General features: G+C 42.6%; 1 protein-coding gene across 1 annotated transcript; it reads left to right on the top strand.

The window, feature by feature from the left end:
* Positions 1-3,336: 3,336 nt before the first annotated feature.
* LOC111868800 (ejaculatory bulb-specific protein 3-like) lies at positions 3,337-9,940 on the top strand. The gene is made up of 2 exons (XM_023859787.2): positions 3,337-3,633; positions 9,167-9,940. The coding sequence occupies exons 1-2, from the start codon at positions 3,438-3,440 to the stop codon at positions 9,361-9,363; spliced, it is 393 nt and encodes a 130-aa protein (XP_023715555.1). The 5' UTR covers positions 3,337-3,437; the 3' UTR covers positions 9,364-9,940.
* Positions 9,941-10,692: the final 752 nt, after the last annotated feature.

Genomic DNA, 10,692 nt, shown 5'->3' with positions numbered 1-10,692 from the left:
TTCTCAGGTTTAGCTGCCATTATGAAGGACAGGGCTCCTATTTGGCCTTGGTACCATATTAGGTTCATACTAAACGCTTTCTTCACCAGCAGTGAGCGGATACCAACATCGTACAGGGTGATACGTATAAAAGCAGCCGAAATATAAGTAATTTCTGCTGCACGAAGCACAATGTGTAAGTGCTAAATTTTGACAACTGCGTTTGGTCTTTCTTAAATCGCCAGAGAAACACACTTGATTTACATTAATACACATGGCAGCTGAGTCGGTTCTAGGGCCCAACCAGTCTCCTATCCAATTGGTTCCGGGTTCTCTTTCTTCGGAGGTAAAGCCGCTGGAGCGTGAAGCTAACAACTCACATACATCAACTGCCGAGTTTTAGATTCGTGGAGTTTTACTTCCGTTTAACGACGATTTGGAGGAAAGTAAATCTGGACGTAGCTGGATTTGAGGTTCTTACGACTGTGACTGAAAAATAATCCTACCATCTCCTGGAATGTGACACACTGTTGCCTAGTGTATGTTCAGCGTCGTTTTAGAGAAACGAACTGCTACCATCTTCAGAATCGAAGAGTAATCTGAACCTGAAGATGAAAAATGTTTTTTCCCCCCGAAACATCGGTAAAATTCTACCAAACAATATCTCCATCTTACTGAGAATCAAAGAGTGAGCCGACTCTGAAGATGGAGGCTGTACTTTCGTCCAAAACGCCTGAAAACTTCTACTAGAGGCTGAGGCGACCCCAGGGCCATATTGCGGCCGGAAGGATTAGGTCAATTGAAAAATCCAGTGGACTCATCAGGAATTGAACCCGCAGCCTTCCGGCTTACAGCATAGTGCCTCAATAAACTATGCTACAGTATTTAGTATTTCTCACCTTAAAGAACATCTTTCATCGCGTGGAACAAATGTTATTCCCCGCCTACGTGTTCTTGCGGCAGCCAGTTTCGTACTTCTTTGCATCAGAAAGAAAGTACCAAGATATTGAATCTCCAGTGACGTGGTATCCCAAACCAGGTGTACAGCTGAATGATGGGACAGATAATTAGACCGAGTGAGACTTGCAGCTCTGTAAGAGGTTATGAGGAACTCAGTCAAGAAACTCTCACATGTAGTAAATACTTAATAACATAGACCACATAGCAGACTGGACGAAGGTTCATACCACCGTTATGAGGACGACTGGAAGCCTTGTAAAAGTGCGGTACCTCCATGACCCTGTCGGAGCAAAATCTTGATGAGAGATTTCTTCGAATACCAAATGGACATTGCGTGCTCCTCATGCAGTCCTACCGTTAAATTCTTCGGAATTAATTCTTCTGGCATTTACGGCTATTAAGCGACTTTTATTTTCAAAAGATAAATTAATAATGTCCTGCAAGAATGGAACTCATGCTAGCTCATTGGTTAGCGCGTTAGACTTGTGCCCAGGCGGTCATAGCGATAATGATCGAGTCACGAAGTATTATAAAAGTAAAGGTAAAGTTGTCCCTGTGCTTAACTAATTGAGCACTACGCCATGAAGGCGTATGGGAGAGTGGATGTATAGATCCACATTTTCTTGACCTCGCCACTAGCTGGAGGTTGGTCACGTCCCTGCCGCTTTACCCCTGGGGAAAAAGATCCCGGTACCCATTGGATAAGAGGTTTGGTGGGCTCAGAGTCGGTCTGAACGACGTGGAGAGGAGAAAATTCTTGACAGTTCCGGAACTCGAATTCCGACCCCTCGTTCGTCCAGCCCTTAGCCAGTCGCTATACCGACTCCACTGTCGCGAATCCTGAAATATATTATATGTTCACATTATTATTTTAATATTATCTTATTTTTATGAAAAATATATGAAGTATAAGTTATCTACGTTAAGTTAGTCACAGATCCTAACCCCGAAGTATCGCGCCGTCGCCATATTTACGAGTATAATTGTGGATTTATAAACGGCATTTGTATGAGTAGAATTTATGTATATATTTGCGATCCATCTCTTTACTAGATTACGCTTGCATAGCTCCAGTCGTCATCAACGGAAAGTTAAATATGAATTTCATGTAGACACCGTCTCCTGCCTACACATTACCTCGTACACGAAAGGTGCCTTGTTGAAAATCGCATATCATTCTGATATCCATCACCAATTCTCACAGCGGTGAGCGTGAAGGGTGCGATCTTCTGGGTTCTAATGTAATTCGGTGGAAGTCCACCGATGTTTCGGAGGAATGTAACGTCTCCATCTTTCGGGTGGAAGAGTAAGTCTTATAGGAAATCAGCTTTAAATATGCTGCTCCTGGTTTCTTGATTGGCTTATTCTTCGTCCCTAAAGATGGAAGAGTTACTTTCTTCCGAAACGTCGGTGACTTCTACCCAACTACATTCATTCATTCATCAATGGCTGTACATCCCTTTGTTGGGCCCTAGCTTCTTCAGTTTAGTAATCTTTTTTTACACAGACAGCAGCACTCCTTGGACGTGGGATCAGCCCGTCGCAAGGACTCTGCCTACACACAGGACAACACAGACACAGAATAAACGCACACAAAGACATTCATGCCATGAGTAGGTTTGAAACCCACGATCCCAGCGTTCGAGCGAGCGAAGACGGTTCATGCTTTAGACCGCTTGACCCCTGTGATCAACTTCGAGGCTTCCAGATTTTTCTAGACAGTCAGCTCACAGATGGCGATGAGGTTGTCAGACTTACGCTCCAGCCGCCCTTTATACCCAGGGAGATTCCTGATACTCATTTCTGTTACAGGTTGAGTCAACCCCAGGAAGGATTAGGTTAGTTGAATATCCATTGTCTTCATCGGGAAACTAACCCCATACTTTCTGGCTTGTGGCATAGTGCCTCAACCGAGTACGCTACCTTGTGCCCCTGTACCGAACTACGCAGCAATATCATTCTTATATTTCAGGATCCTAGAGTAAGTCTTAAGTTTTTGCGCCCGCCATTTTGTTATTACCAATTGTAGGAAGCTTAGAAGCAAGAGTTTAGGGTTACTTCCAAATGTACAACATTCATACCAAGTTTCGTGAGTATTGGTCAGTCAGTTTATTCAATGAAAGAAGGGCATGCACAACATAGTGACCTCATAAGTCGAAACCCTTCCTTCAAAGAAAGGAAAGTAGGCTAGTGAAAACCGCAGCCAGTGAAATGTCATTCCCGTAATATATGCAAGCTTCTCAAGAGACGCCTGGCTGCAGACTGCCCCTGGCAACGGAAGTCACAGTGGAAACTTTCTCACTGCAGTTCATATGTTGTCCAGAATATAGGTTTATTATTATAAACACAACTGCAATGCAGGAACGTATTGTGCAAGTGCTGACGTTTGGCTGCTGCCTGTGGGCCGGTGTGGGTCACACTCGGAGGAGAGGGAGTCCTGCGCGTGGTCCAGGTATATAGACGACAGGCGTGACCCACTCGCTCACTACACATCCGCCATGAGACACTGGTGCGCCTTACTTCCGGTCCTGCTGCTCGCAGTGCTGTCCGCTGCAGACAAGCAGAAGACTTACACCAACAAGTACGACAACGTGGACGTAGAGAGCATCCTGAACAACAATCGAATTCTGACCAACTACATTAAATGCATGTTGGATGAGGGCCCATGCACACCCGACGCGAGGGAGCTCAAGAGTGAGTACTTTCAGCGGCATATGGTTCTGCAAGTGACAATCGTCATACTCACAGATATTTCTAACTGGTTTCGTTTTCTACATTATTCAGCCATTTTATCGTTTACTCTTCTACACGTCGTCCAGACCGGCTCTGAGGTCCACGCAGCCTCGTATCCAGTGGGTATTGGGGGCTCTTTACCGGGGGTAAAGCGGCAAGGGCGTGAAGGTGACCACTCACCTCCAACTAGTGCCGAGGTCAAGGAAATGTGGATCTATATATCCACTCCCCCATAAGCCTTCATTGCGTAATGTTTAATTCGTTAAGCACAGGGACAATTTTACCTTTTTTACCTATATTATTCCATAATTCGGGGACTAGATTAGTGATAATATAAACAGAAACGTATACAGCCTCTTTTACAACGGCTTATAACGGAAGAGGCATCGTCCTTTATTTTCAAAGTTTTACACACTAGTCTGTCCACTGCACAATTTGAAAAGTGTTTAAACCTGTTTAATTCAATAAAAGGTTTTGTAAAGGATGTATAATTCCTCTTTTATTCAGGTGCAAATAGCCTTTAACCCCCTTCTCTGTGTCACATACACAGAAATAAGAACAATAAACAAATCTATCACTACAATGATAAGTAATCACCTGAAGAGGGGAAAAGAACATTCTCAGAAATGCCTTTCGTTTTAAATACACTGTGTTTCAGAAAACTGCCAGAGCACAGTATAACTAATGTAGAGGTACAATTGACTTCGTAAACGGCCCCAAAATAAATGGATACTGCACAAAATGGTTTCGGTTAATTTGAAAAGTCTTTAACATAACTGAAATTCTAGTAGAAATCTGCTTGGGCACTGTCCAACATAATTTATTTTTAAAATTTGTTAGGTTTGTCCCACCATCAGATAGTGACATAGGCCCCTTACATCAGCATTACAAATTACTAGATTTTACTTTGAACATAAGATATCGCAGCCGCCATATTAGATTTCGCTGAGTATACAAACCGTTCCTTCTCTAAAGCTGGCTGCTCAATGCACGGCGTGTCTTCATGGATAATTTAGACACGGTTTAGTTGCGGTATAATTGGAGCTTAAGTTTCACAGTGTTCAGGCCGCGCCATATCTCAAGCGGTTAGTCGCTGGCTTCCCACCGCGGCGGCCCGGGTTCGATCCCGGGTCTGGTCAAGTGTGATTTGTGGTGGACAAAGTGGCGCTGGGGCAGGTTTTCTCCGAGTACTTCGGTTTCCCCTGCCAATCTTCATTCCACCAAATTCTCTATCATCATAATCACCCGGGGCAGGCTACAATAGACCAATCAGTGGCCGCTGTGCCGAGTGGACCCAGTTGTACTCCACCCCCAACTAAGCGAAAATTCACAGTGTCCAGCTTATTTCCCCACACACTGAACTTCTTTATGAGGTAGGATAAGGCTTCCCCCCTGAATCAGCCACCTCACTCTCTTGCTAGGAACTGGTGCACCTGTACCCACCAACTCGAAAGGAAAATTCGGACCTGCTGTATTCGCGGACAACTTCCAATTCTGTGAACTGTAACCAAATTTCAGCAGTAGACTTGGAGGCTTGTTGGCGCCATACTGATCACCAGGACCCGGATTTTGATGACATGTCATCTCTTTTCCTTGTATCATATGCGATGCTCTTGAATATATAAATCTTGGATATGAGCTGCTGGTTACAGAAATGTAAATTTTATAGGTAATTTTTTGACATTTTTAGGTTTAATGTAATTTTTTCATTTGGGGGGTAATTTTTTGGTAAATTTTTGGACTTTTAAGAGTATATCTTGTCATTTTTGGCCATTTTAGGGAATTTTTCTTCATGTGTTTTCTGAAATATAAATAACATGGAAGCGAAGTGTTCTTTCTTTTCTCCTTTAGGTATTTTTTCTGGATTTTTTCGGTCATTTTATAGGTCATTTTTTAAATATGTTCAGGTCATCAAAATCCGGGCCCTGCTGATCACTGTTTGTGCAAGTTGCCTGCTCCCCTTTGTCAATACCTTGCCTGCGAGTTTCTTGACTGCCCCGCCAGTAAGTGCTGAGCACAATGGGATTTTCATGAAATCTTGTATGAGCATGACTCACACCACCGTCTTGCCTTCTAGTTTCCTGTACTTCATAATGCTAATATGGCGTCTGTGCGTACTTGGCGATATTAGCGCCATTGAAATATGCAATGATGATCATCAGAAAGTGTGAAACTATCGTGAAGGCTGCTGTTAGAATACTTTTTTTTTATTTTTGTTTCGTCCTATTTCTTCTTAAATCATCAAAAACCTCACGCAGTCGAGCCTTTCTTCACAGGCTCAGCTACTCAAGAATTTCCAAGCATTCTGTGGAGCCCTATGGTTCATTATCATGATCGAAACAATCCCCCTACACCCCTTAGTTCCTATCCTGAATCGGGTGAATTCAGTCCATAACCGCAAGCCTGTCTTCCGTCCGACAAGTGATCTGCTGTTGCAAGGTTACTATCTTCTGCCGTTGCCGTGATAAGGGAAGTATCCTCACTCTTTCCTGGCATTGATAGGTGAGATAAATGACAGTAAGATGAAGATATAAAGGGATAAGAAAGGAATTCGGGAGAGAAGATAGAAGGAGATCCATGTGTGTTATGCATCAACTTACAGAAAAGCGAAGATGAGGGAGCCTTTTAATTTGATGGAGAGGAAGGAAGTTAAGGTAGGATAGGCAAAAGATTGAAAAGAAATATCGTAGAAAGAAGGGAAGTAAATCAAAGTTCAAGAGAGATTAGATAAGAAGACAGGAACGATTATCCCACAATGAAATGTGACAAGCAGTTTGAGTAACCACAACTAACAACAAGAATATTTTCTGAAATTTTATTGCAGATTTTGCTACATGGGAACTCTAGCTTTACTATGGTCAGCCTATATACCCCTAAGTTTCCTAGTGATTGTTTTCTCCCGATACACCCCCTCCCCCAAATTGTGTATGACCTTCTCTTCGCTCCATTGCATGCCACGTTTCTTGTCCATTTCATTATCTTCGATCATTCAAGTAATTTTTCTTTTCTCCCTGAGCACAGAGCAAAAACAAAGGAAGCCTATTCTCATTGGTCTGGTTAGTTATCACTGACTTCTGGGAAACATATAAAAGCATATCCTACCGCGGGAGCGTAGTGGTTGAGATGCTACGCTACAAGCCGGAAGCTCGCGGGTTCAAATCCTGATGAGGTCATTGGATTTTTTCAGTTGACCTAATCATTTCAGCCGCACTAGGCCCTGGGGTTTACTGAGCCCCTAACAGAAATGAGTACCAGGAATTAATTAAATAATTTTCCTGGGGAGTAAAGGGCGGCCGGCGCATAAGGCTGACAACCTTACCGCCATCTTTGAGCCGATTGTCTAGATAATGTGGGACCCTCAACGTCTCACACCCCTATGGGCCTTCACAGCCTGGTACAGGGATACATTTACTTTTTTTTACTGTGTTGTAAATACTTGCACCTATACACAAAAGCATATTTTTATATAAATAAGTGGTCTACTTATGTTCTGAGTTTTAAGTAATCTATCCATAACCCAATAATTTTCAGATGTTATTTATCGTCTATAAATTCGAAAATTTTAGGTTACCAAATGTTTCATATTGATTAAGGTAGGTTTATCTCGACGCCAAATTTCATGTAACTAGCTCTGATGATTCATCGGCCAGCCATGTCTAACGGAAATCCAAACACAATGTTCGCGCAGTCGCGTCACCATGTTGGTTTGTACTGTAAAGAAGCTGGGCCGAGCAGACGTTTCAATTTTTCAGTAGGCCATTACTAGGCAACATTCATGTGATCTATATATCACAGCACTAAAACAGCTCCTACTTCAAAATTTCGCACTCCCACCATATTTTGAAATAATAATTTATGGTTATGTTCTGCGGTGTGCTGTTAATACCGAGTTTCAAGAAACTACTTGAGTTGTGCCTTTTAGTGCCGGTGTTCACCGTTCACACCAGTAGAGAAGACATTGTTGCCCGCAGGTGAAATTATTTGAGGTCTACTTCATATTATATATGGGTGCGGGGTAGTTTACATCATGACGCGTTCAGTGTCTCGGATTACAGGCGATATTTTTCATGAAGGGTTAAGGGAATCTGCGAAAAAATATAATCAGGCTGTTCAGTGTCCCGGACGACATTCAACCAAGCCCCTTCCGAATACAAGCCACTACACCAACCGGTCTGAACCTGATGGCGTAATATAACAGAACGTAGATCCTAACACGTATTTCTTGCCAGCTAAATAACCGTCACTCGCTGAAGGCTCACACTGTACAAAGTTCTGTTGCTGCCTTGTTGACACTGTGTGTACGGGAGTGTCTTGTTTAAGGGAAAGCGCAAGTGGTTTGACGGGTGAATGTCCTGGTTTGTGTCCCAAGGCAATCACTTTCACTAGTCACACCCGTACAGTAGCAGATGTAAGTAAATACAATGTCTGACCACTTTCGTGCTTATCGAAAGAATCTCTTCTCCTACCGGTTCCTCATCTTTGGCTCGATGAATGACCAAATTCATAGAACTGGGTCCTTCTTGAGGATATAGTAGTCGATCAGTTGGAAAAGTAGCTGAAGAATTCTACGTTCTGCGATGTAACGCAACGTAGACCGGAGTAATATCCCTAAAGGCATAACACTTCATAAACACCACTGTCAGAATTTCAGATCCGAATCAGAAAATAAATGAAGAACGCAGTCTTCTGGGATGTGGCACTGTGTAGATGTGGTGTTAACCGACGTTTCGGAGGAAGGTATCGCCTCCATCTTCAGGATAGAAAGAAAAATAAGAAAATCCGCAAGAGAAGAGACCGTGAGAACCGGTACTGGTCCTCACGATCTCTTCGCTTGCGGATTTTCTTCCGTAACCACTTATGTTCAGTGCAAGCTTTCAGTTAATTTGTTAATTTTTTTAATTCACTTAGTTGGGGGTGGAGTCCAACTGGGTCCACTCGGCACGGCGGCCACTGATTAGCCTATTGTAGCCTGCCCTGGGTGATTATGATAATGGAGAATTTGGTGGCATGAAGATTGGCATGGGGAATCGAAGTACTCGGAGAAAACCCTCTCCAGCGCCACTTTGTCCACCACAAATCCCACTTGACTAGACCCGGGATCGAATCCGGGTCGCCGCGGTGGGAAGCCAGTGACTAACCGGTTGAGCTATGGCGCAGCCTCAGTTCAGTTGTTTGTTCACACCTTACTTGATGGCAGCACTGCTGGTCACAGTACTTCGCTTACCAACTTCACTTGACTCCTCTGACCTGCATCGAACTCCGCTCGACTACTGCACTGCACTGCCTGCTTCCTTTTATAGGCACGTCGCCCTTAGGAAGAAATCTGGAATGTTCGCGGGTGGCCTCAGTTTTCCTCTTCAGGTAACTCTTGTCCTGAACATTTCAGACGGTACAAGAGTCACGCACAGGCAAAGATTGTAAAGTTCAGGATTTTTTTTTCGGATTTAGTAGCTTTTCGATCCTAAATGCTAGAACGGTTTTTCGTTTGTTACAGAAACAATTCCGGACGCACTGCTGACAGGTTGTGAAAAATGCACTGAGAAACAGAAAACTACATCAGAACGCGTCATCGCACACCTGGCGAAAGAGCGCAGCAAGGACTGGGAACGGCTGTTGAACAAGTACGACCCGAAAGGAGAATACAAGAAGAGATACGAGGCGCAGATCCAAGCAGCTGCTCCGAAGTCCTGAGGAGTTGCAGACAATACACATTGAAGCTGAACTTTCAGTCGCTGCACAGAGAGGCAGTGAGTGGAGTAGTTCTGAAACAGCGGTCTTTAAATGTTGAATAAGCAGTTAAGAAGTGTACGAAAATTCTTTAAGGCTAAAGATAAATCAGGGTCTATATTTTGAAGTTCTTTATCTGTAAAATTTACATGTATATTGAATTCTAGGTCACGTTTATATCCAGTGAGAATATTTTCGAAAAATCAGCACATAACTATGTTCCATGACCAATAATAACATAACTCAGCTCCAGCGGAGGAAGATTAGCACTGCGCAAACTCATACCATATTCTAACGTCACGTTATTACAAAGCGTCGAAGTAATTACAGTTTGATTCGTAGAGAAGAAGGAACCTTGTGTCTGTATTTCTGTAATTATTAGCGCGATTGTCACCGCGATATAGCAGTATAGGAAATGGAAGAAATCTCTTAAGATATAAATTTATTTGTTCGTTTTTTTTTTAATTATTTAGCATGTTCTTTCAGCTAGGTGGGGAGAAACATATTCCAAAAGAAAAACACAATTGACATTATCTAATAACTAGTTTGAATACACTACAGCTTTTAAAGCTAGTGAAGTAGATATATTTTCCAAACATGTTGTTACTAATTTTTATATCTCAAAGTCCTTAGTGTTCATCTATTCAGAGATAAATTTATTATCGTAATTACATATACTGTATCTTTAGAGGCTCTGTTCAAAATACAACAAGGATGAGACGTTNTATTGGTCATGTTCTGTACTAACTTTTGTATGTGAAATATAATAAATTTCGATTCATGCAAAATAGCTGAAACACTGGACCAACTCAGCAACTTATATTTCACATATTGTGCACTTAAATTCTTTCAGGTTGCTGGAGGAGATATTGTAGTGAACCAAGCCGTCATGCAGACGGACGCTTACACGCAATATTCCCATTATACAACGTACACCTATACTTCACAGAGCATCATATAGAAACGTGAAGGAATCCGAGGTAGACGATGGAATAAACTAGAAAATAATTCACGAAAAGGCTGCAATTATTACATTATTCATATTGAAGTCTCTGGGTTATGACTCCTCGGAGTAGGTGCACTTACCAGCTTCCACGACTTTTTAATCTCAATTGCGGCAATATAAAACTTATCCACAACCCATAAAACTTCACTCACTCATGGAGCTGAGCCTTCTTGAGAAGCCGCCAATTGTGCGGCACCTCAAGGCTTTCCAAGCATTTTATGGAACCTGAAGGTTCACAAGAGCCATCCACTAGTCCCTATCCTGAGCCAGATCAATCCAATCCATAC

The sequence above is a fragment of the Cryptotermes secundus genome, unplaced genomic scaffold (assembly GCF_002891405.2).
Source record: "Cryptotermes secundus unplaced genomic scaffold, Csec_1.0 scaffold257, whole genome shotgun sequence".
In the NCBI taxonomy this organism is placed as follows: domain Eukaryota; kingdom Metazoa; phylum Arthropoda; class Insecta; order Blattodea; family Kalotermitidae; genus Cryptotermes; species Cryptotermes secundus.
This window is presented reverse-complemented; position numbering and strand designations above follow the sequence as displayed.

What these genes read in the sequence shown, in the direction of transcription:
- LOC111868800 (XM_023859787.2), top strand. Translation starts at nt 3,438, where the DNA reads ATGAGACACTGGTGCGCCTTACTTCCGGTCCTGCTGCTCGCAGTGCTG. An exon ending in CGACGCGAGGGAGCTCAAGA is followed by an intron (nt 3,634 to 9,166) that starts GTGAGTACTTTC and finishes CGTTTGTTACAG; the next exon opens with AAACAATTCCGGACGCACTG.